At 44.4% G+C, this 26434-nt stretch overlaps 1 protein-coding gene across 1 annotated transcript in view; it reads right to left on the reverse strand.

Moving 5' to 3' along the window:
* Positions 1–3725: 3725 nt before the first annotated feature.
* svep1 (sushi, von Willebrand factor type A, EGF and pentraxin domain containing 1) overlaps positions 3726–26434 on the reverse strand; it is a 114143-nt gene continuing 91434 nt past the window's right edge. The window contains exons 41-49 of the mRNA XM_042345914.1: positions 26266–26329; positions 25505–25678; positions 18858–19031; positions 17377–17553; positions 14483–14653; positions 10108–10203; positions 8189–8284; positions 5758–5851; positions 3726–3952 (exon numbers count right to left, since the gene is read on the reverse strand). Of these exons, the coding sequence (XP_042201848.1) occupies positions 3919–3952; positions 5758–5851; positions 8189–8284; positions 10108–10203; positions 14483–14653; positions 17377–17553; positions 18858–19031; positions 25505–25678; positions 26266–26329 (1080 nt within the window). The 3' untranslated portion in view covers positions 3726–3918. The remainder of the gene's footprint in view (positions 3953–5757; positions 5852–8188; positions 8285–10107; positions 10204–14482; positions 14654–17376; positions 17554–18857; positions 19032–25504; positions 25679–26265; positions 26330–26434) is intronic.

Consider the following 26434-nt stretch of genomic DNA (forward strand, 5'->3'; position numbering starts at 1 on the left):
GCCTCTCAGCTCAACAACCGTGCAATTTATATTGGCAGAGCAAGAACTAATAGCGACCAATTGAGGAGGAATTGAAAGGAAGTTCCCAGTTATAGTTGACTATGATAGGCTGATGCAGTTGGAAATGTACACTGCAGAGAAGCCGGAATGTTTTGTTTACAATAAAAGTCTCAGAAAAAGGCTTGAAATAGTCTGAATACATTTCCAGTGGTGTTCCCAGTTATCTTGCAATTGCAATCTTTTAGCGGGCAGTACCCCTCCCTATTTCTGTTCAGTCTACTTTTGTTCCAGTGTTACAGTCAATGTCACCATTACTAAATTTCAAATGGGCGTCTGAACTGCTTAGTCATGCAGCATTTGCTATAATTCATTCCCAACACCGGTGCGGTTTCCTGTAAATTTGAATGTACCATCTCACTAAAATGCTGCATTAAAATGTTACTAATAATCCCAGCAAAGTTAATGGAAGCTAAGTGGGAAGAATTCCCTACCCCCATTGCTATAATTCATCTGTCCATGAATACACTGCCACTACACTTTACAATAAAATCTTCTGAAGTGCTTTGAGATCTTTTGATGATACGATTTGGCAATATATCAAATGTATGTTCACTCTCTTGATGGAGGGACACACCACGTTTACCTAATATCAACAACAACAACAGAATTACATTTGTAAAGCGCCTTTACAGTTCACAAGGCGCTGGACAGACAGAGTTACGGACCCGAGCTGGGGTCAGGGTTGGGGAGGGTGGAGGGCAGGGGAAGAAGCAGGGAGATGGAAAACATGGTCAAAGAGGAAGGTCTTGAGATGGGTCTTGAAGGTGTCAAGGGAGGGGAGAGGCGGAGGGACTGCGGATGGAGTTCCAGAGGGTGGAGGCAGAGTGACAGAAAGCTCGCCCACCAAAAGTGGGGTGAGCGAGGCAGGGTACATGAAGCAGGCCGCAGCCTGCTGAGTGGAGGGAGCAAACAGGATGGTAGGGGCTTAGGAAGTCGGAGAGGTAGTGGGGAGCAAGACCGTGGAGGACTTTAAAGGTGAGGAACAGGCTCTTGAACTGTATCCACTGTGTGATGGGAAGCAAGTGGAGTTGGGTAAGAATGGGGTGATAGGGTCACGGAGCCTGGTGTGTGAGAGGACACGGGCTGCAGAGTTCTGGACAATCTGCAGCCTGTGGAGGGAGGAGATGGGGAGGCTTTGATGGTAAGTTTGAAGGGGTGATAAAGGGTAAGGTGCTCAAAGGAGGGGAAAATTCCAGAGGAGTAAAGGGATAGGCCAAGTGGGGACTAGGAGCCACCCAATTCAGCTACCGCACTGCCCACAGCACAGAAACAGCCCTGGTCAAAGTCACTAATGACATTCTGAACATCTGTGATCAGGGCTCCCTCTACCTCCTTGTCCTCCTCGACCTCTCTGACGCCTTCAACACTGTCGACCACTCTCTCCTAATACACCGCCTCTTCTCTTTACTTATCTTTGCAGACCTGCCCTTGCCTGGTTCAATTCCTATCTCTCTCACCATCTCCATTTTGTTGCCTCCAATGGTTTCTCCTGCAGCCCCCGCACTATCACATCTGGCGTCCCCCAGGGCTCTGTCTTTGTCCCTCTCCTCTTTAATATCTATATGCTCCCTCTTGGTGACATCATCTGCAGACATGGGGTCAACTTTCACATGTATGCGGATGACACCCAACTTTCTGCCTCCACCTTCAACACCAGGACCACTGCTGTCCTGACAGACTGCCTGTCGGACATCAAGTCCTGGTTGAGAGCAAATTTCCTCCAGTTGAATGTGAACAAGACTGATGCCCTCCTGATTGGCTCACGCCAGCGCCTCAGCGCCTCAGCACCTCAGGCTCTGGCAGCATCAACCTCCATGGTTGCTCACTACAACTCACCAAGTCAGTCAGGAACCTCGGTGTCTCAACTGTCTCAACTCCCTGAACTGTCTTTTCTTCCCCACATCCAAGCCATGACTCTCTCTGCCTTCCCTCACCTCCGTAACATCGCCTGACTCCACTACTACCTCACAAGTCAGGCCACTGAAACTCTTGTTCATGCCTTCATCACCTTCAGGCTCGACTATGCAAATGCCCTGCTTGTCAGCCTTCCCAACTCCTCCCTCCACAGGCTGCAGATAATCCAGAGCTCTGCACCTCGTGTCCTCTCCCGCACCAAATACCATGACCCCATCTCCCCCACTCTCGCCCGATTCCATTGGCTCCCTAACCTTCAGAGGATCCAGTTCAAGTTCCTCCTACTAACCCGCCCGTTCCCTCTGCTCAGCCAGCTCCGGCCTGCTCCACGTTCCCCCGCCCCACCATTGGCGGGATAGCCTTCAGGCAGAGCGCTCCCAACCTCTGGAATTCCATCCCTGAATCACTCCTCCTCACCCCCTCTTTAGTCTCCTTCAAGTCCTGCCTCAAAACCCTCCTCTTGAACCATGCCATCTGTCACCACCCTTCCCCTCCCATCCCTTCTCCCACCCTGACCCCAGCTCGGGTTTGAAATGCTGTGCTCTGGGACATTCTACCGACGTGAAAGGCGCTATACAAATGTAATCTTGTAGTTATTATTGTTTTGAGGCCCAGATTAGGGAATGTAAGGATGTGAGACAACTCAGTACCGGGTGGCTACTCACATTTTTAAGTTTTAGCATTTAGGGTAATTCCAACCAAGGGGTGAGGAGCAACCTCACTCACACTTAAAAAAATGTACGGCCTGATAAAACTGAAGTAGCAGTAGACCCTTTGAAACTGAATTCACAAGGTTGTGAAGCAAGAAGTACGCTCCACAAGAAAAGCACCTTTAGACATCCTCCTAATGTGAAAGGCCCATTGATGTAAATTGGTATTGTATGGTAAAACAAAAGGATTGGTTGATGTGTCGTTGTATTGACTGTCCTTCAGTTGTGATGGAGGCCACCCCCCCATCAGTCGCAGTGGGTTGTTGTGTGCATTGGATGGCTGTGTTTCTGTTTAAAGTGCTCATCGACAAGCACAACTTGCATATAATTTGAATTCACAAAAATGAAAATTTGATTTGTTGAAATTGAAGATAATACATTACAACTTAAATGTGTGAAAAAACACAATTATAAATAATTGTCTGCTGTATTCCAGGACACTGCTGATGACAGCACAGGCAGCCTGGCTCATCGGCAAGACTTGTAACGGCAGACTAGTCACTGGGGGCAGGGAGTCATCTCACTCAGCTCCTGTTATCCTGCAAGCCAAAGCTCTAATGGGTGGGGTGGTCCTAGCTTGTCAAGCAGCAGGAAAGCTTGCCATACAGCGATATCAATGGTAAGCTATGCAGTTTTAGCTGGTTAAAGACCAGCATTACCCTAACATACACTCTGGTGTCCCGAAGCCTTGGGGTTTGCCATCCTGGACCTAGTACTTACCTGAATTAGGTATCCAGAACACATCCCTTTAGGGAGAGAGTGTACTTTCCATTCCAACATGTGTAGGTGGGATGCAAGGAATTCTCAAGCTTGGTTTGGATACTCTTAAGCATGGGGATAGGTTTCCACATGTGTCAGACACATGACTGACCAAAAAACATTAAGGATTTGAATAATGGAAGAAAAACTGCTCACTAACAAATCTGATTTCAATAACACATATCTCCAGCTGCCCTATTGTTATCTGGATAAAACCCTGAAGTACTAAGCATATAAAATTGTGAACTTCGTGAATCATCAAAAGGCTCAGTAAAACTTTACAACAGTATATGTTTTTTTTATTTCTCGAATATGAAAAAATACAGCTTGTTTTACAAAAATGTATCAAAATATATCACATTTGAAACAATGATGAAGTATTGTTGCGGTTAAATGTCATTGTAGTGTTGTGTTGTCCCAGCAGTTAGGTTGATGAAGGAGATACATTAGTGGCTGTTTATTCGGTAACATTGTTTTAGAATAGGTGATAATGATTTGATTTCCTCCTCCTGGATGAAAAGGAAATAAGGGTTGGGTTAATTATATGATGGTGTCCAGCAACTGCCACCGAAGTTGAAATAGCATCATTCACAAACCAATGTCATTGCACTGAGAGAACACAGCCCCATTTTAAAGTAATTAACTCTTTGGCAAATTTGCTTATAACGTGAGTTGCACATTGAGCTCTGTCCACAGTGCACATGAGAAGCAGCTGTCCCTCCTCACTTCCCGCGCCCCAGCTGGGTTTTCATGCTAAAACTTCCAGGACATTAGGTCTATTCCAACATAACTTCCTGCTTTGCTATGCACAAAGCAGAAGTGACATTAGAAGGGACCTAATGTCCCAGACATTAACCGCTTTTACCGTCACGTGCAAAAACAAAAGGTGCTCAGATGGTAGCACTCTCATATCCAGGTCAGATGTTCGTGGGATCAAGCACCATATTGAGATTATATGTTCCTATGAATTAAAATTTTATGTCTGAATATTTGATTGGATAATATTAGTCTAAACTATCAATTTTTTTAGATAGTTAAGATGTCAGCTTAGCTCAGATGGTAGCCCTCTTGCCTTGTGTTAGAAGGCTGTGGGTTCAAGCTTTATTCTGTGACGATGAGCTCATAGTTTGGGGGAGTTCCTCATTGTTGGTGATGCCATTCAGTGCCGGAGGTAATAGAGGGTCGGGGCATGGGGTGTGATTACCCTCCATGGCGGCCTTTAGGTGTTTAAATGGCACATTCTGAGAGCTGGAGCAAGAAATATGAGGCAGTACAGAGAGTGATTGGAAGAGAGCTCCCGTCAGCGCCTCCATAACTTGGGCACTGACAGCATCTTCCTCTATGGATGCACTCTGCATCTCACGGAGTCAATACAGAACCTCAACGTCCTGTTCAACCCTCAACTGTCCTTGATACCCCACATCCATGCCATGACCATCTTCGCCTTTCCCCACCTCCACAACATTGCTCGGCTCCGCCACTGTCTCACACCACAGGCCTCTGATGCCCTCATCCATTCGAGTGCCAGTCACACGCTCCACCCCACCATGGGAGGTTGCACTTTCAGCCATTATGCCCTGAAACTCTGGAACACTCTCCCTCAATCCCTCCACCATACCCCCTCTCTCCCCTTTTACAATTGCCACCTGAAAGCCTTCTTTCTTCGACCATGCTTACAGCCCTTCCGTCCCCCAGCTTGGACTCAGGCTCCACTACACTTAAGTGCTCTGAAAAGCTACCGTGCATGGAGGATGCTAAATTCGTGCAAGTTGTTGTTGTTGCTTCACATCCCCCGTCTTGCCCGCCCCGCAATTGGCAGGCAGGCCTTCAGCCTCTCTGCCCAACCCTCTGGAATACCATCCCACAGTCCCTTCACCTCGCCCCCTCCCTTGCCTCCTTCAAGACCTTTCTGAAGACCCTCCTCTTTGACCGTGCCTTCAGTCACACTCCTACCCCTACCCTCCCCACCCTACACACCTCCTGATCCCAACCACCAGCTCGGGTACGGGTCCTTGACTATCCAGCGCCTTGGGATGTCCTCCTGACATGAAAGGCACTATACAAATATATTTTTTTGTTGTTGTTACATTTGCCTATTACTATACAGTAATTTTACAGGAAACACTGAGGCGCTTTGATGCATTTTGAATTGATATCAAATGCAAGACTTATTATAATTGTTTTGTGTGAAATTGGTATTTGTTTGTGCAAAGACCAATTTCACACAAAACAAACTGCACTACTTATACATTTCCCACTCTCGCTGACAGACAATTATTATAATTTTAAAAAATGAATGAAAGCCTAGACTCACCGCGAGCAGTCACTGCCGCTCCATCCAGAAATGCAGTGACATCGATTGGGTCGTATGCATTTGCCACCGTTTAAACAAGTATTCTGGCACACAGCTAAACAACAGCAGACAAACATGGTATCAGTCAAAGAGACCAACAAATGCAATTTCTTATTCTGTACATTTCTACACAACCTGAACTCTCCAAGCATCTGAAGCAGATTGATGATGAACGGCAATTGCTGCTTACCACCAGTTAAGCTGCAGTTATACCCAGATGGATGAACGCATCCAAACCTATCTGAACATATCTTCAGTAAATCCACATGCCAAATATCAAGCAACTGTCCCACTACTGAATAAAGTGGGCCAGAACCTACCTCTGGAAAGGCATTTTAATTATTAAGTGGAAGCATCTTATGAACTTCAAAACTACACATTTGCCAATAAAATACATAGTCACTAAACTTTACAGCAAATCCTGTAAGTGCTTCGAGAAGTCCTCCTGACATGAAAGGCACTATACCAAATGCAAGGAATATTATTAAGGATGAATTAAAATGCTGTTTTAGTATAACCAATGGATCAAATCATGAGGCATGGATGAAGATTTACATTTTAATGCTGCCTAAGAGGGCATCATATGCTCTGTTATGTTTTACTTTGCAGAAACATGATGTTTCAGTTCTGTATCAAGACCATGATTTCTGTCAAGTTGACTGAATTTTGACATGTGTTACCTTGAATAGCTTGGCCTTTTCTCAAAGGGCTTCACGGGATATAATATGAAGTGTAGTGACTGTCTTTTTGCAGGCAAATGCATTACACATCGTTGCATTTTTTGGAGATTTGGTCTTTTAAAGAAACCCTTTCTGCTGATTAGATTTTACAAAAGCCATTTTACGAATTTATGCAAATAGCCTAATCTGAAAGCTGAATATTGCCAGGAAGGCGATGCTGGAAGACAAAAGTCGAATTGTAGGTGAAAGTAAATTTAGAACAAATACCAAACAGTGAAAACATGTTTTGGAATAATCTACTAGCCAAGATACAAAAAAATTGTGCCTTTTTGCAATACAGTTAAACACCATGATGGGAGGGCTTAGTGAATAACCTGAATGATTTTTCTAATCCTCCACCTTATCTTAATTTTTCAAGATTTGGACATTTTGAAAAAACAAACTGCTACATTTGACCAAGCATTGCTTTGTGGTGCTAAATGCGGAGTGAACACATTTCTAGCTAGGGAAATTATACGGAAAGGAGAAGGAGCATCTTAATTTTGGACATCCTGAAAGAGATATGTTTTAAGGGCAGGACGTGTAGACAAATAGAGAGGGTGAGATGGAGGGCTACAGGGAGGGAGTTTTAGATGTTCGAGTGAAGGTTTGATCACCAGTGGTAATGAAACTAGGACAGGCTGTTCTGTAAATGTCTAGGTAGATACAGTGCAGCCCCTTTATAATGCTCGACATTATAATAATAATAATAATCCTTGCATTTGATATAGCGCTTTTCAGGTCAGGAGGACGTCCCAAAGCGCTTCAATAGTGTGAATTTGGTTATAAAGCAGTTGGACCTCATTCACTCGGCAGGCAGGTGCAGCTGGACTTCTCACTTCCCAAATCCTTTTGGGGCCAGATTTGCCAGCTCCACATTTCAAATTGATTCTGATTCTGAAGACAGATCTCAGTTGTGGTGATATACTTGATATATATATATATTAAGGATGAAAAGCCAACTTATTTCTCAAGATTTATTCTTTGATCAAGAATTGAAAAGAGATCTTTGTGTGCTTTAGGCTCTAACCTCTGGTTTTTGATTGTGTGGAATCAGAGAACAAAGATCTCCAATAAATAAACAAACAGCTTCCTGGTATCAGGTCACTTAATCTTTAAATTCCATCAAGCGTAGAACTTTGTTCTTCCCACAATCGCTTTTGTTTAGCTTGGCATCGGGTGCAGACACACCTTCCTATTCAACCATGTCTATGGTCACCTCTACCACTGTCAAGCGCTCTGGGAGACTACGTTGCATGATGCAATGCAAGTTGCTGTTTTCGTTGTTAGGGCTTTGTCTTGCAGGGTTAACAGAAAGCAATGTTGTTGTGTTCTTGCAGTAATCTCAAATATCCAGTTTAAAGGTGCAAGTCAGTGGATACCACTGACCGGCAAAGTCTCATTAGGTCGGTGAGGCAAATGTCCTGTCACCTACATCAACTCTAATAATGAACAGTTCCTTACTGATGGGCCAAAATTGCCACATATAAAGTCTACATGGGGTCGGGGGGGGGGGGGGGGGGGGGGGGTGGGGGGGGGAAATCAGAATGCCAGCTCTTCAGTAATTTATTTGGCTTCAGTGAAAGTGTAAAACAAACCCTGCAGCATTTAGAATACATTTTTAATTCCTTTGAAGAAGTTTCAAATGTGCTGAACCCTGACATTGATCTTACCATTATGACAGCGTAACCCAGTCCATCCTTGTGGACATTCGCACTCATAGGGTGCTACACAGTGGCCTCCGTTCAAACAAGGCAAGATGCAGATTGCTGAGGATAAGAGAAGATTGATACATTTTACATCGGGTACACACAAAGAGAACAGTGTTACAACTCTTTAATAGGAAGAAGTAGAACTCTAACAATGAACAGGTACAAACAAATGCTCCAATAGGGAACAATATGAGTGGCCTGATGCTCTCTGATGTATATAGAGGCACAGTGGAGTTCTGTAAAGACCCAGCCTGTTGCAATAACAAAGCTGTATGCAAGATTGCAGCACATAACTGGGAGGCTGAAAGGCAGCGACTCCTTCCTCATCTCTGTTGCCAGTGTAGCAATAACCTGTGTGTTTACAGAGAAGTGCAGTGCATGTTACTCAACAGTGAATTAATCACCTCACAGTTGCTATGAGATGAACTCAGATGTTTGCGTACAAGCGCAGAGACTTCATAGTAAAACAATCCTGTGAAGTTTTTTTGAGTTGTTTCAGTGACGTGATCAGTATCAACTGTTTGGGAGAGAGGTTTTGTAGCCTATTGTCAGGTCTCTGTCAATACTGCCTTTAGCAATGGTGCTTTACAGAATGAGAGCATAGATTTATATTTGTAAGAAGCTAGGAGGAAGCTATAACTCATAGCTTCTGTTTTCAAATTCCTTCTTCAGAGTACACTAGAAATGTCATAATTTCTTGTGTGTACAATTATTAGTCAAGGATTTGCAAAAAGAATCCCTTCTGAAAGCTGTTTCTAGTACTTGTCCTTTCTTCCCCCCGCCCTCCTCCACTTGCAGCCCTGTTTGTATCTTGCTCCTGGTATCTTACAACAACAACAAATTACAATTGTATAGCCTTTTACATCAGGAGGACGTTCCAAGGCGCTGGACAGTCAGGAATCTGCACTCGATCAGGTGGTTGGGATCAGGAGGGGTGGAGCGCGGGGAGGGTAGAGACTGTAGGCAGAGTTGAAGAGGAGGGTCTTGAGGCGGGTCTTGAAGGAGACAAAGGAGGGGGCGAGGCAGAGGGACTGTGGGATAGAATTCCAGAGGATGGGGGCAGAGAGGCTGAAGGCCCACCCACCAATGGTCGGGCGGACAAGGTGAGGGATGTGAAGCAGACTGGAGCCCACTGAGTGGAGCGAGCGGACAGTTTGGTAGATGGTTAGGAGGTCACAGAGGTAGGGGGAGCAAGGCCATTGAGAGCTTTGAAGGTGAGGACCAGGATCTTGAACTGTATCCTCTGAGGCATGGAGACTCAGTGGAGCCCGGTGAGAGTGGGGGTGATGGGTTCATGGAGCCTGATGTGAGAGAGGTTAGTGCTGCAGAGTTTTTGATGATCTGCAGCCTATGGAGGGAGGAGTTGAACCGGCCGACAAGCAGGGAGTTTGTGTAGTCGAGCCTGGATATGATGAATCCATGGATGAGGGTCTCAGCGGCCTGCAGTGAGACAGTGGTGAATTCGGACAATGTGGTTGGTGCCAAATGTGGGGTCAACCTTACACTGGTGCCAATAACAGTTCACTCCCTGTGTGCTGGCTAATTCCTGTACTAAAATAAATGTCTGATCTCTGGGTCATCAGGTCTAAACATCTATTCCTTCTTTCTTTCTCTGTTTCTCTTTATTTCTCTTTTGTTCTCCCCACTCTTCTTCCTTCTCCATAACCTTACAGAAACCATTGCTTAAAGAACACTTGTCTCAGGTTACCAGTTCACAGTTGTGCTGCATACTTAAATCTGGGAACTTTGTGTGCATGTGTGCAACTGAGATTCATTTTTGCTGGAATCACATTTCTGTATTGGAGGCCAATTAATCCTATTATACAAATTGAAATACTGACATTATACAAGGATAAATTCTAAAATCAGTTTATACATACGGAGTTCACAGAGACGTCCCTTCCATCCTTCTGGACAAGAGCATGTATTTGGTCTCTCACAAGATCCTCTATTCTGACAGGGAAATCGGCACACAGCTGAAAAATGAAACCCGGCAAAAGCGATTAACGAGTAAGTCTCAAAGTAATAATAATAATAATCCCTGCATTTGATATAGCGCCCTTATCACGTCTTTGAGCCATCTCAAAGTGCTTCACAGAATATACTGTAAAGTGAATTGACTGTATATTTTGTGGTCCAAACGTGGCAGCCAATTGCACACAGAATTGTCCCACAAACAGCCGTGGATAGAAAGACCAATTAATTGTTATTTTTTTTGAAGGAATTATTACCTCCAAAAAGTAAACCACCATTGACTAACAACTGGATTCCTACTTCCGCTAGGTAAACAGAGGCATGTGGAGTAAGGAAACTTGCCCAACATTTCGCCCTGCTCCTTGCCTCACTTCCTCCCACACCTCCTTCAAGGCACGTCTCAAGACCCTCCTCTTCAACCGTGACTTCGCCAACATCCTACCCACCCTGCCCTCCACCCTCCCTTACCCTGACCTGGCTTCTGCTTGGGTGCAAATCCTCGACTGTCCAGTGCTGGGAATTGAACCCAGGTCTCTCACTTGTGAAGTAAGTGCTCTAACCACTGAGCTACAGGATTCCACAGAATGTTCTCAAGATAAATGATGTGGCACTTTGGGCACCTAAACTCAACTGATTTGGTTATGTACCTGCAAGGATTTACATACAATTTTCAGTAAATATTGCAGAAAGAAATACAATGCAAAATTACATTTGTATAGTGCCTTTCACATCTGGCGGACATCCCAAAGCGCTGGACAGTGAGGGATTTGCACCCAAGTGCAAGTCATGGTACGGATATAGGGTAGAAAAGATAGTTGAGGGTCAAACAAGATGCCAAGATTCTGGAATGGCTTAGTAAGGTGGAGTGTGCATCTATGGATGGTGATGCTGCCAGTGCCTGAGTTATCAGAAGGGCCTTGGTCTTGTTGACGTTCAGCTGTAGAAAGTTAGCTCTCATCCAGTACTTGATGTCTGACAGACATTCTATCAGGAAACCAGTTGTCCTGGAGTCAAGGTTGGAGGCACAGAGATAGAGTTGGGTGTCATCCGCATACCATGTACAAGTTGACCCCATGTCTGTGGATGATGTCACCAAGTGGGAGCATGTGCCGGTTGAAGAGGAGAGGACCAAGGACAGGTCCCCCGCAGAACACCACATGAGACGGTGCTCCCAAGCTCCCAAACTGAGACTGAATTTAATAATTTTGCAATATTCTGCTTGTTCTTAAATTGGAAGACAATGGAATAAAGGCTAAGAACCAAGCGTGGTTCAGTTTTCAGAAATGAAGCCTTTTTAAAAATAATCTCATTATTCCCAAATATTTGTTGCCTCCTGATAGCAACTATACGTTGTGCTTTTTGGTATATTAACTACAGAACAGGCCCAATACAAAGATACAAGGTAACTGCATCCCTCTGCATGACACATTTCCAATAACAGTGTAATTGTGCTTAGTCTGTTCTCAGACTGATCACAGCAGGGTTTTGTAGTTTTTTAGTCTCCAGCAATTATTCAGGGGAAACAATGAATTCTAATTCATACAACTGTTCGTAGGGACTCTGGGAGGGAGTAGGAGCAGATAAGGCTGATAAGATGTGATAATTCACTATATCAAATGCAATGATCATGGTTATTAATTATTAAAATATATCAACAGAAAGCCAGAAATAAATGAGGTGTTTGTAGAGATTATGGAAACTCACTATGGAAACTCACTGCTTGTCAGCCTCCCCAACTCCTCCCTCCACAGGTTGCAGATCAACCAGAACTCTGCAGCCCGTGTCCTCTCCCGCACGAGGCTCCGTGACCCTATCACCCCCGACCTTGCCCAAACTCAACTGGCTTCCCATCACACAGAGGATACAGTTCAAGATCCTAGTCCTCACCTTCAAAGCCCTCCACTGTCTTGTTCCCCCCAACCTTTCCAACCTCTTAACCCCCTTCCACTCTATTCGTTCCTTCCGCTCAGCAGTCTCTGGCCTGCTTCACGTCCCCTGCCTTGCTCACCCCACTACTGGTGGGCGGGCCTTCCCGCACTCTGCCCCCACCCTCTGGAACTCCATCCCGCAGTCCCTCCGCCTCGCCCCTCCCTCGTCACCTTCAAGATCCACCTCAAGACCCTCCTCTTCGACCGTGCTTTCGATCTCCCTGCTTACCCCACCCTGACCCTCAGCTCGGGTCCATAACTCTGTCTGTCCAGCGCCTTGGGACGTCCTCCCGACGAGAAAGTTGCTATATAAATATAATTGTGTTGTAAATTAATGATCATTTTTAGTAACTGATTTTTTAAAAAATTGGTAAAATATAATGAGGCTGATAATAATAATCCTTGCATTTGATATAGTGCCTTATCACATTGTTGAGACATCTCAAAGCTCTTCATAAGAGTATACTGTAAAATGAATTGACTGTATATTTTGTGGAAAAAATGCTGCAGCCAATTTACACACAACAGTCGTGGACCAAATTATTATTATTTTATTTATTTTTCAAGGGATTATTAGCCCCAGAAAGCAATCTGCCAATTGACTAACAAGCAGGTTCCTACTTACAACAACAACTTGCATTTATATAGCGCACCTTACGCATGATAGTGCCCAGAGCGCTTGACAGTGGTAGAGCACGACTCCGAGCTGGGGGGAGGTTACCATAGGCAAGAGGAAGGTCTTCAGGCGCGATCTGAAGATGTGGAAAGAAGGAGTATTTGTGGAGGGATAGGGGAAGACTGTTCCAGATATTTGGGGCTTAGTGGCTGACAGTGTAACCACCGATGGTGGAGCAGAGGGCACGAGGAATATGCAGGAGGCTGGAGCCAGTTGAGCGGAGGCAGCAGTTTGGGAGTAAGCAGGTCGGCGAGATAGGGAGGTACCAGGGCATCAAGAGATTTGAAAACGAGTGTGACGATTTTGAAATTGTCCTGTTTGGCAATAGGGAGCCAGTGGAGTCTGGCTGGAACTGGTATGATGGAGGTAAAGAGTTTATTATGTGAATGGTGGAGTTTTGGATCAAATGTTATTGTGGTCTGCTCTCCTGGGGTGAAAGCCGGCCAGTGGATCAAAATAGCTTGTTCGGAGTGCGACAGAGGTATGATGGACGAATGTCTGTTCTGCAAGTTCACCATAAAGTGCAATTGGCATATAAAAGCTATTAGATCATTCTGGTTAATATTCTGGGGGTTAGAAGAAATGTTTTCACTCAGCGAGTTGTTTGAATTTGGAATGATCTGCCCGAAAGGGCAGTGAAGTCCGATTCGATAACAGCTTTTAAGAGAGAATTGGATAGGTATCTGGAGAAGACAGGTTTGCACGGTTATGGGGAGAAAGCTGGTGAGTGGAGTTAATAAAAGTCAGTTGCTCTGTCAAAGAGCCGGCACAGACTCGATGGGCCGAAGGGCCTCCTTCTGTGCCGTAACATTCTATGATTCTAAGAGTTTTACTACAAACCAGGATTCCTGGGGCTTCATGTACCTGATACATAAAGTAGTGAATAATACTTTTTTTTGGTCAGTCGATGTATGACACATGTGCAAATTGATTACCACTGGTTTAGAGCTCCACGCATCCTATCTACACATGAAAATTCTCGTGTATTGCAATGATTAACATGTTGAGAGCTAGGAATGATTCTATGAGTATTTGCACTTTACAGTAAGGATCACAGAACAGCTTCAGGCAAACTGTTCATTATTAGTCCAATTAAATGATCCAGCAAACTGGATGTACAAGTTCCTTGCACATGTTTACCTCAAACAGACTTTTAATTCTTTTTTATTTTTGATCTCCTTTGTAGGGGCAAAGTTTGCGGTATTCCCGAACTGTTCCCTTGTTTTGTGCAAATTGGCTGCCAGGTTTGGCCACACAACACACAATCACTATATTTTACAATCTATCCTGTGAAGTGTTTTGAGACATCCTCCCAATATGAAAATGCACCATACCAAATGTAAATATTAGTAATATTTGTAAGAAGTTTGAGGAATATTTGTAAATGTATTCCTAACTCCCCAATTAACACCACTTTTGCTAGTTAAGGCCTTACCATTACTCCAGGTCTCTGAGTTCTGAGTTACTAAAAAAATAAACTTACAGAAAAGTGGTTTAAAAATGAAGTCTGCAATTAAGACTTTGCCAAATTCTGGACACTCTAAAATGCTACAAAAATAGAGTAAATCAAAACCCAGGTGCAGTTTCTCCCTAATAGTGATATCAGATGCTTTGAGTCATGGATGTGGGTAATGCTTTTATTATACAAATGCCATCACTACCAATATCTTTCAGTACCTTTGCATTTGGGTGATGGACTCCAAGTCCCATTCTCCTGACATACACTTGCACTGGATCCTTCCATCATATATCCGCTGTAGCAGGAGTATGTTATCATGTCCCCATTATGGTGATTTACTCCTCGCACTAAAGCATTTGCTACATACGCAGGCACCCCACAGGACATTTCTGTCAAAGAGAGAAGTCTTGGTTTACAAAATGCCATCAAGTAACAAGTTGGAAATCAGCCACTTTAGTGAGCTAGCAAGAGGCTTAGCTAGAGCAGATAGACTGAATTCAGCATAAGAGTTATAAAAAACATGACCAGGGAAGGTTTTGAAGCTTTTCTCAACTTACTTGAGTGATTGATACTGCATCAAAATATGCAATTTAGCCCAACTAGTCCGTGCCGGTCCTTGGCTCTTCCCAACCTGAGCCTAATACTTTCCAGAATGAGGTAAAGCGTAATGTGTCCCTCCAGGGAGGAAGTGTGTATTCCATTCCAACAATCTATCTTTGAAATTTTCAGGTGTAGGTGGGATGCATGGAAATCTCAGCTTGGTTTGGCTACTCTTAAGCATGGGGATGTATCAAGTCACCCGGCTGACCAAATCAAATGTATAGTTCACACAAGTCTCCAACCCTCCTATTTCCCTCTCTATCAGCACCTTTGGACATTCTCCCAATGTGAAAGGCACTATATAAACACAGTGTGTTGTTGTTGTTGTTGTATTTCTTTCCCCCTTATTTAAGCATCAAATTTTCTCCTAAATTCATCAATAATGTTCCCTTTAACCACAGCTTCTGGCTTTCTCACTACTCAAAGTGAGAAATTTCAAAGTATGAGGCAGTGCAAAGAACACCAGGTTAAATATAATGGGCCAAATGGTCCAAAAACAATCATATAATCATAGAATCAGAATTATACAGCACAGAAGGAGGCCATTTGGCCCATCGTGTCTGTGCTGGCTCTTTGAAAAGAGCCATCCAATTCAATCCCATTCCCCCCCTCTCCCCATAGCCCTGCAAACTTGTCCTCCCCAAATAATTATCTACTTCACTTTTAAAAGTTGTTATCAAATTGGCTTCCACCATCCTTTCAGGAAATGCATTCCAGATCTGAGCAACTCGCTGTGTGAAAACATTTCTTCTTTCCTCCCCTCTATTTTTTTAACAACTATTTTAAATCAGTTTCCTCGGGTTATCGACCCACCTACCAGTGGAAATAGTTTCTCCTTGTTTACCCTATGGAATCCCCTCAATATTTTGAAAACTCCTATTAAGTCTCCTCTTAACCTTCCCTACTCCAAGGTGAATAATCCTAGCTTCTCTAGCCTCTCCTGAAAACTGAAGTCCCTCATTCCTGGTACCATCCTGGTAAATTTCCTTTGCACCCTCTCCAATGCCTGACATCCTTCCTAAAGTGTGTTGCCCAGAACTGAACACAGTACTCTCGCTGAGGCCTAACCAGTGTTTTATAAAGGTTCATCATAACTTCCTGACTTTTGTATCCTATGTCCCTATTTATAATAATAATCCTTGCATCTGATATAGCACATTTTATATCTTCTAGACGTCTCAAAGCGCTTCATAGTATATGCTGAAAAGTGAATTGACTGTATATTTATGGGGGAAACGCGGCAGCCAATTGCACACAGCAGTGTCCCACAAACAGTTATGGATTGAAGTGACCAATTTTTTTTAAAAGGATTATTATCAGGCATGCGGAGTAAGGAAACTTGCCCAAGGTTTCGCTCTGCCGGGAATTGAACCCAGATCTCTCGCTTGTGAGGCGAATGCTATAACCACTGAGCTACAGGACACCTTATAAAGCCTAGTATCCCATATGCTTTTTTAACAGCTTTATCTACCTGTTCAAAGGTTTACTTATATGACCCCCAGGTCTCTCTGTTCCTTCACCCCTTTAAGATTGTACCATCTCCGTATATTGTCTCTCCTCATTCTTCCTCCCAAAATGCATCACTTCGCATTTCTCCACATTAAACTTCATCTCCACGTGTCGGCCCATTTTACCAGTTTGTCTATGTCCATTTGCAGTCTGCTACTATGCTCCTCACTGTTTATTACTTTTCCTAGCTTAGTATCGTCTGCAAACTTGGAAATTGTACTCCCTATTCTCAAGTCCAGGTCATTTATAGAGATTAAAAACAGCAGTGGTCCCATTACTGACCCCAGGGGGACACAACTGCAGGCATCCCTCCAGTCAGAAAAACAACCGTTCACCACCACTCTCTGCTTTCTGTCTCCCAGCCACTTCTGTATCCATGCTGCCACTGTCCCTTTAATACCGTGAGCTTCTATTTTGCTTACAAGTCTCTTATGTGGCACTCTATCAAACACCTTTTGAAAATCTATATAAACTGCATCAACTGCACTACCTTCATCCACCATTACTTCATCAAAAAACTCCATCAGGTTTGTTAGACATGATTACTCTTTAACAAATCCATGTTGGCTGTCCTTTATTAACCCATATTTTTCAAAGTGAAAATTTATTTTGTCCCGGATTACAGTCTCTAGAAGTTTCTCCTCTACTGACAATAACTTGCATTTATATATTGCTCCCTTCAAGCAGGGCAATGTGTCGGAGTACATAACAGTAGTGGAGCCCTGATGCAATCTGAAGACAGGCATGGAGGGTGCAATGCACAAGGATTGAGGAACAGTGTTCCAGAGTTTTGAGCGGGGGGGGAACGAGGGAAGTGCAGAAGGCTGGAGCCAGCTGAACAAAGTGGAATTGGCGTAAGCAGGTCAGAGGTATAAAGAGATCCCAGGACATGAAGTGATCTGTACGTGAGTGTGGGGATCTTGAAATTGAGACGTATTTTGTGTACATATGTGAAATGTGCTTTACTATTAAGAAAGATTGTGTATTACTTCACTATCCTTACTTTGACATTGAATCATGATTGGAGTCCATGTCTGGTCAGTGTTGCAAGTAATGGTTGTTGTACCAAGCAGTTGGTAACCTTCCAGGCATTGAATGGTAACCTTCTGGCCCACATAGAAAACTGAATCTGAAAGTACAGCAGCTTCTGGGATGCCAGGAGGAGTTGGGCAATGTTTTGCTGTTTAAAGAGAACACAGAGAGTCATAAATGTTCATTCAGCAATGATTTAACAGTGATTTACCTGTTACAGAACAGAGAGAGGAGAAAGTGATTGAGTTAGAGAAAAGCGCGTGTGTGTGAGAGGTGAGAAAGGGGGAGTGAGAGAGCAAGAGACTGTGTGAGAGAGTCGGTGAGAGAGAGGTGGGAGAGAGTGGTTGACAGAAAGGGGAAAGGGAGTGATTGAGAGAGGGAGAGAGCAGAGAACGATTCAGAGAGTGAGAGAGGGGGAAGAGTATGTGTGTGTGAGAAAGCGTGCTAGTGAGAGAGAGGAAGATTGACAGAAAGAGAATGTGAGGGAGAGGAAGAAACAGAGAGAGGGAGGGAGAGAGCAAAGAAAGTATGAGAGGATATAGAGTGTGTGTGAGAAAGAGAGGAGGTTGAGTGATCAAGTGGAGGAGAGTGTGAGAGGGAAGAAAAAATGTGAGGCAAAAGAGAGACTGTGAAAGGAGAGATAGGGTGGGAGTGAGAGAGATTACGTGAGAGTGTGTGAGAGGAAGAGAGAGTGTGCAAGAGAGTGTGCGAGAAAGAAGGGGTAGAGAGAGTGATTGATAGAGAGAGAGAGAGAGAGATTGAGAGAAAAAGAGAGCATGAGAGGGAGAGAAACAAAAAGAGTGAGAGAGCAGAGAGAGCGAGAAGTGAGGGGAGTGTTTTGTGGTTCACAGTAAGGATAGATGATGGAGCTTCCCTTGGTCACCGTGGTGGTGGGGGGTAACTGAGGACAGACACTGAGTGACATGTCGTGCAATTTCCTCATAGAAAGCTCCCCGTTTCCCCAGTGAGAAACTTCTCTACATCCTTCATTCCACTCACCTGCGCCCCTCCTCACCCTACCTCTGCGACCACCCGACCCGGCCATTCCCTTTGCAGAGCAAACACCAGCTTACTTCCTGTCCCTCTACCCCATCATCGGCATTTTGCCCTCATCTCTCTTGAGTTCCATTCCTGGAGTCCCTTCGCCTCTGCTCTTTCAAAACACATTGAGACCTAACTCTTCGACTACATTTTCGCTCATCTTATCCTTTCCCCATCCCACCTCTCTAGGCTGCCACCCCTAGCTCAGGTGTTGTTAACCTTTTGTAGCTCATCCAAGTGACAGTGATCATGTGCATCCCCAGGCAACGAGTGGGTCAAGTGAAGCTACTGGTAATTGGGAACAGAAACTGTCTGATTTATTTCACCACTCCCTGGTTGAGATCAACTAGATCAATAATGTGACTTGTTTTTAAGAAGTTCATTATCACACATGCACTAGACAATTCATACGTTTGCAGACCGGTGTGCGCTGATTCCACGTTCCATTTCCCAAACATTCGGCAAAAGGCTGGCCCTCGATGCTGTAGCCTTCATTGCAATGGAATTTGACCACACCTCCAACCTTAAGGAAGTCATAGATAGCTTGTCCATTTTCTGGTGAGGATAGTGAACTGCACAGCATCTCTGAAAGAGCAATACCTACTTTAATAAATTGTACCACAAATCTGTAAAGGCATGTTTGGAGCAAAATAAGCTGCATCATTATTACAAATGATTGTAAAATATATGACTTCTAAAATGAAAAAAATTGCAAAAACTAGACACATCAACAGTAACATTTAAGCGTGTTAAGCACTAAATCGGGCAAACAAAGATATTAGCAATGTTCAAAAATACATCACATGCTGCATGGATCACAAAATTGATTTGGATAAAGAAGACCTTTCAGACTATTTGATTAAATCCATCCAGAATACCCACCACAACATCAAAGCTGTTTTTTAAAAAAAACAAGTATCCAGTGTCTTGTCCTCAACCACACTTCCTGTTAGTCATTAATTACCCTCTGCAAAACACATCCAAGTATCTGTCCTGAAATTGCCATTTGCAACTTTAAACATATGTCTTTTGGTTCTGCTGTCTTGGTGCATTTGAAAATATTGTTCTAGGCTTGCATTATCAATCATATGTAAAATCATATACACCTCTAAAAGGTTAATTATGAGGCATCTCCTTTCAAGCCTGAAAAGCCGCAAACATATCTCACCATTGCTCATTTCTGTAATTAGGGTTCAAAAGACAATTCAGAGTGTACTCTATAGAGGTGTGTACAATTTTAAATGGGATTGAAAAAGCAAACCCAGATCAATACTTAAGGTAATAATAATAAGGTACAACAGGACAGTAGAACAAGAACAGTACAACAAGCAAACAGCTGTAGAAAAGAAAAGAAACATTATCGATTGCACAATTAACTTTTATAATGCTTGCCTGTCAGATATAATCACCATGTTGAGAATCAATCACATGAATACAATGTGACCATTTAATATACAGCTTTAATATCCAACAACAAATGGCCAAACAAATTGAATTTCCTCTAAAACCTTCAATTTGCTGTTAAAAAGCGAATCATACAATGTTGAAGTACAGACAGAGGTTGTTTGGGTCATCCTAGCTGAGTCTTTTATCTGAAAAAGCTATCCATTTAGTCTGACTATTTTCTTTTTAAACTTTGCTCTCAGAGGAAATCTTGTAGAGATGTCTAAAATTTTAAATGGGGTTGAAAAGTAAACCTGGAACAATACTTTAGGATGCACTAAGTCAGCAGAACAAAAGGACATAAGTTTAAAGTTGTAAAGGGCAATTTCAGGACAGACACCAGGAAGTTTTTCTTTACTCAAAGGTTACTGGCCTCATTTAGAAATCAGCTTGATGGGGGACAATAGGGTGGGCTTTCTGGTAGGATGAGATCAGATGGCTTAAGGGCCTTCTTCATTCAAATCAATCTTGTGATCTTGCAATCATCCTCATTGTTCTGTTTTACATTGCCTCTCACCAGGCAGCCTATTATGTCATGGTGACTGGAACAATATGCGAGGTGTAGTCTGAGCAGAGCACTGCAGTCAGAAGCTGTGACAACTGGGAATCTGAACTTAACTGATTTGGCAATATTGGTAAGTATCCTGCTTGCCGCTGCTTAATGAGTCAACTAACACATAGTGATCTAACTTTGAGGAGTGTCACTTGTTGAAAATCAAAGTCAGGACAGGCAATAAAGTGCTTGAGTTAGAAGTGATTAGGTTCCTGACAACATCACCTCCCAGATCAGACAAAGAGAAGTGGAGTCCTGTCGCTCAGTGGTTAGAGCACTCGCTTTGCAAGTGAGAGACCTGAGTTCAATTCCAGGCAGGGTGAAACCTTGGGCAAGTTTCCTTACTCCACACGCCTAATAATAATCCCTCCAAAACAAAACAATAATAAATTGGTCCTTTTCAATCTACGACTGTTTGTGGGACATTGCTGTGCGCAATTGGCTGCCGCGTTCACCCACAAATATACAACAACAACAAAAAGATTCCATTTATTGAGCGCCTTTCAAGTCAGGAGGACGTCCCAAGGCGCTGTACAGTTGGGTCAGGACCCGAGCAGGGGGGAAATGGTCAGGGTGAGGGGAGGGAGGGAGCGAGGAGGGGGAAAATGGTCAGGGTGAGGGGAGGGAAGGGAGGGAGAGAGGAGTGGGTAGAGAGTCGAGAGGGGAGCTGAAGGCACGGTCAAAGAGAAAGGTCTTGAGACCGGCCTTGAAGGAGGAAAGGGAGGAGGCGGCGAAGGCACTGGGGGATAGAGTTCCAGAGCCTAGGGGCTGAGAGGCTGAAGGCCCGGCCACCGATAGGAGGGCGGTTGGGGTGGGGGATGCGGAGCAGACCGGAGCCAGTGGAACGGAAGGTACGGGCAGGTAGGTAGGGGGATAGTAGGTCGGAGAGGTAGGAGGGAGCAAGGCCGTGAATGGCCTTGTAGGTGAGGATGAGGATCTTGAAATCAATCCTCTGGGGGATGGGGAGCCAGTGGAGGCGAGCGAGGGTGGGAGTGATGTGTTCCCGAAGCCTGGTGCGGGACAGTACACGAGCTGCAGAGTTCTGAATGACCTGCAGCTTGTGGAGGGAGGTGCCGGGAAGGCCGGCGAGGAGAGAGTTCCCATAGTCCAGCCTTGAGGTGAAAAAGACGTGGACCAGAGTTTCAGCAGCGTGAGGGGTGAGGTAGTGCCGTAGTCTGGCGATGTTCCGGAGGTGATGGAAGGCGGTGCCAGTTGTGGTGCGGATGTGAGGGAGAAAGGACAGCTCAGGGTCGAACAAAACGCCGAGGTTCCTGAGTGGCTTTGAGAGGTGGAGAGTGCAGCCTTGGATGCAGATGCTGTCAGCGCCAGAGGTGCGGAGGCGCTGACGTGAGCCAATCAGGAGGGCCTCAGTTTTGCGTACGTTGAGCTGGAGAAAGTTATCTCTCGTCCAGGACTCGATGTCGGACAGGCAGCTGTCAGGACATCGGTGGTCGTGGAGTTGAGGGTAGAGGAGGAAAGGTAGAGTTGGGTGTCATCCGCATACATGTGGAAGTTAACCCCATGTCTGCGGATGATGTCACCAAGGGGGAGCATATAGAGGGTGAAGAGGAGGGGACCGAGGACAGAGCCTTGAGGGACACTGCACGAGAGAGTGCGGGGGCCGGAGGAAAAACCATTTGTGGAGACAAAGTGAAGACGGTGGGAGAGGTACGACCTAAACCACTCAAGGACAGGGCCTTGAAGGTTTAGGTGGGAGGACAAGCGGTGGAGGAGGATAGCGTGGTCGACCGTATCGAATGCTGCCGATAGGTCGAGGAGGCAGAGGGAGCCCTGGTCACAGATGGTCAGGATGTCATTGGTGACCTTGACCAGGGCAGTTTCTGTGCTATGGGCAGCACGGAAACCCGACTGAAGGGGTCGAATAGTGAATGGTTGGAGAGGAAAGAGCGCAGCTGGGAGGCGACAACTCGTTCCAGGACCTTGGATAGGAAGGGGAGGTTGGAGATGGGCCGGTAGCTTGATAGCTGTGACGCACCAAGGGAGGGTTTTTTTAAGGTGGGAGTGATGGTGGCAGTTTTTAAGGGAATGGGAATAGAGCCAGAGGAGAGGGACAGGTTGACGATGTCTGTGATATGTGGGGCAAGGAGGTGGAGCTGGGAGATAAGGAGTGGAGTGGGGATGGGGTCAAGGGAGCAGGTGGTAGGTTTCAGGGAGAGGATGAGTTTGGTGACAGAGGATGGGGAAACGGGTACAAAGGTGTGTAGGGGAGGATGGGTAGGAGTTGGAGTGTGGGAGGGAAGGGGTGGGTGGTGGTTGGATGTTGGAGGGGAAGTGACCGCGGAGCGGATTCCCTTGATGTCAATTCAGTCAATTCACTTTACAGTGTGGTCTGTGAAGCGCTTTGGGACGTCCTCCCGACGTGAAAAGCACTATATCAAATTCAAGGATTATTATTATTATTATCTACAATAATGAGGTTACTGTGTATTACAGGCTGCCATAGGAGCTGGGATGGGTTTCTGTGAGACAGGAACATAGTGGATCCAAATGGTCTGTCTCACACTCAGCAGAGTTTCTGTCAAATATTTAATAATAATTTATTAAAACAATTCAATATTTTATTTAATAGACTATTATATATTATAACCTATTAATACAATACATTGGTAAATCATTTAATGTCAGGAGAATGGCCCAAGGCACTGGATAGTCGGATTTGGACCCGAGCGGCGGAGAGGGGCAGAGGATTGTGATAAGGGAGGGTGGAGGGCAGGGAGGGTAGCTGAAGGCAGGGTTGAAGAGGAGGGTCTTGAAGAAGGCAAAGGAGGAAGCGAGGCAAAGGGGAACGTGGGATGGAGTTCCGAAGGGTGAGAGTGGAGAGGCTAAAACCAGAGCACTACATAGTGGAGGCATGACATCTGGGGATCTGAACTCATCCGATTTAGCTCTGGTCAGGCCACACCTAGAGTACTAGTTACTTGGGACGACTAGAAGACATGATAAGGCTCTATATCAAATGCAAGGATTATTATTATTAACAAAATGGACAATTTGTAAACACTTTGATACTGATGTAAAGACCAACTGGTATTCAACCTATGAAAGTGACATAAAAAGAAATCTGTGACTCACAAGTACATAAAAAAGATTGTACATGTAGTATTATTGCAGTGACTAACCCGAGTGATTACAACGTACAATATAAGAATCTAGAGAAGGTTAAATATGCCTTTTCATGCCATTGGACTGTCTTAGAGTGCAGATTATGTTTCTACAACAACTTGGATTTATATAGCGCCCTCCACGCCAGACAGGATCTCAGAGCGCTTCACAGTAAAGGATCCTGGGGCCGAGGGGGAGGAAGGTGACCAAAGGCGCGGTCGAAAAGAAAGGTCTTCAGCAGAGACCTGAAAATAGGAAGAGAGGAGGTTCAAAGTGAAGGGAGTGAGGAAGGGAGTTCCAGAGCCTCGGGGCGTAGTGGCTGAAGGCACAGCCGCCAAGGGTGGAGCGGAGGACTCGGGGGACAAGGAGGAGACCAGACCCGGAGGAACAAAGGCAACAGGCACTGTTTTGAGGAGAGAGGTCAGAGAGGTAGGGGGTGCAGAGGAATGGAGGGATTTGAAGACAAGGATGAGGATCTTGGAAGTCGATCCTCTCTGGGATAGGCAGCCAAGGCAGTCTGGCAAGGACTGGGGTAATCGGGGAGCGGAGTTTGGTGCGGGTGAGAATGCGGACGACAGAGTTTGAATAATCTGGATTTTATGGATGGTAGTGGAGGGGAGACTGGCAAGGAGGGAATTTGAATAGTCCAGCCAAAAGGTGACAAAGGTATGCACCAGGGTTTCAGCGGCTTTCGTAGTGAGATATTGGCGGAGACGGCTGATGCGTCAGAGGTGGAGGAAAGCAGTGCTGGTGAAGGACTGGATGTGGGGGAGGAAGGATAACTGGAGGTTGAACTTGACGCCAAGGTTGCGTCTATCTTACTGTTGGCTATGTCCCTTTTTTCTACTGCCATGATATTATCACTAACAAATACAACAACTCCACCACCCTTTTTCCTATCTCTATTCTTTCTAAATACATTACACCCTGCAATTTGTGATTGCCAATCCTGTTCTTTTTATAGCCACGTTTCAGTAATCCCAATTATATCTGGTTCCTCACTACGAATTATTGCCTCCAGGTCTCCTGTTTTATTTCGGCTGCTGTGCACATTGCTGTACCGACAGTTTAATTCATTAGTATTAATTGTTCCTCATTCTTTCCACACTTCTGCTCTATATTAATTCCCTGACCATTTATATTCTCCTTATTTCTTACCTTTGTCTGGCTTGAATCATTTCCTTCTGATACCAACCGCCCCCACCACCCCCCGTCTACTAGTTTAAAGCCTTTGCCACAGCCCTTTGATGCTTCTAATCAAGCCTAACTTGTTTTAGCCAACCCCGGAGCGTTTCAGTGCTTCTTCATAAGATAAATGAAGCCATTATCTAGTGAAGCAATATTGAAATACTACACTCACATACAGGACTCAACAGAAAAAAAATCGACAAGACTCGTTGGCAAAATTATTCTCCAGTAAATTGGGTGGGGGAGGGAATGTTCTCTCTCGAGTCTTTATAGCCAGGCTCTATGGACATGTTTGAACTAGATTAACTGGTCCATCAATAAAGTATCTATAGCTAAGGAATGGAATGTGTTTATACATACTGATTCAATGCATGACTGTTTGTGGGATACTGCTGTGCGCAATTGGCTGCTACGTTTTGCCCACAAATATACAGTCAATTCACTTCACAGTATATTCTGTGAAGCATTTTGAGGTGGCTAGATGATGTGCAAAGCGCTATATCAAATCCAAGAATTATCATTATAATTTTCACCCAATAAAGTCTAGCCAGTATGTTTTTTGGTCAATAATTTGTTTTAGTCCAGTATTAAATCCTAACAAGATTTTACCTATGTATTGCATTGTACATATTGCATTGTATATATTGCATTGTAACAAGTGCTGTTTGTTTCCTGCCATCTATTCCTCACTTGGATTATACTTCAGGGGTGTGTAAGAAAAAAATTGAGGGAATTATTGTCTTTTAGTTACCTTCACAACTGGGAAGAGGTCTGCTCCAGCTTCCAGTAGCAAGGCATGCGATCTTCTGAGGCCCATTTAAACGATAGCCATAGTTGCAAACAAAGCTGACATTGCTCCCGTAGGAGTTTTCCGTTCCAGTAGACACTGCATTCTCCACAGAGGGAAATGCTCCACATGTGATTCCTGCGATGATTGAAAAAGAACTGCTATTGAAAGATTAACCATCTAAAAATTATTAAGGAATCAAACACTTCGCAATTTAACTTTAATTCCTTTAGAAAAAAAATCATTCTGTACAATATATAATGAAGTGCGTGATGTGAAGGTGCGTGATGTGATGACTTTAGTACATGTATCAATCATCACTTGAGATTTTATCATATCATCAAACTGCAGTCAAATTATTCAACATAATTTATTAACTCGTAGGAGGGTATGAACATTCATTGCCCCCACTTCCCCCCATGATTTGAGCCTAATGGTTCACGTAGCTTGAAGCTGATCCAAAACACTGTTGTGAGGATTTCAGGCTTACTCTGATAGAGCAGGAGCACCAACAAGCTGCAAAGTCTGATGTGCCCGAATGGCCTTAATCCATGCTAAACATTCCCATGGCAGCTATCTACCTTTCCTCCAGCTGACAATGTTTGCAATCTGAATTACCTGGGTTGTCATTTTGGTTTATTAATATGATGGGAAAAGAATCGCAGCATTGCACCTATAGTATGGTAACTGGACCTATTGGGTAACAACAGATGTTCATGACTTACTTGTGCAGGATGGTTCTATTCCACTCCACTCTCCGTTTGCATCACAGACTCTCACTGTACCTCCCTGTAACAAAAACAATTCCAAAAACTGTATGGAACAGAGCAGCCTGTAATCTGTGTCTGGCATCTAGAGTGACTATAATACATTAGCAAATTTACACGATTCACT

Source organism: Callorhinchus milii, unplaced genomic scaffold (assembly GCF_018977255.1).
Source record: "Callorhinchus milii isolate IMCB2004 unplaced genomic scaffold, IMCB_Cmil_1.0 Scaffold1, whole genome shotgun sequence".
NCBI lineage: Eukaryota > Metazoa > Chordata > Chondrichthyes > Chimaeriformes > Callorhinchidae > Callorhinchus > Callorhinchus milii.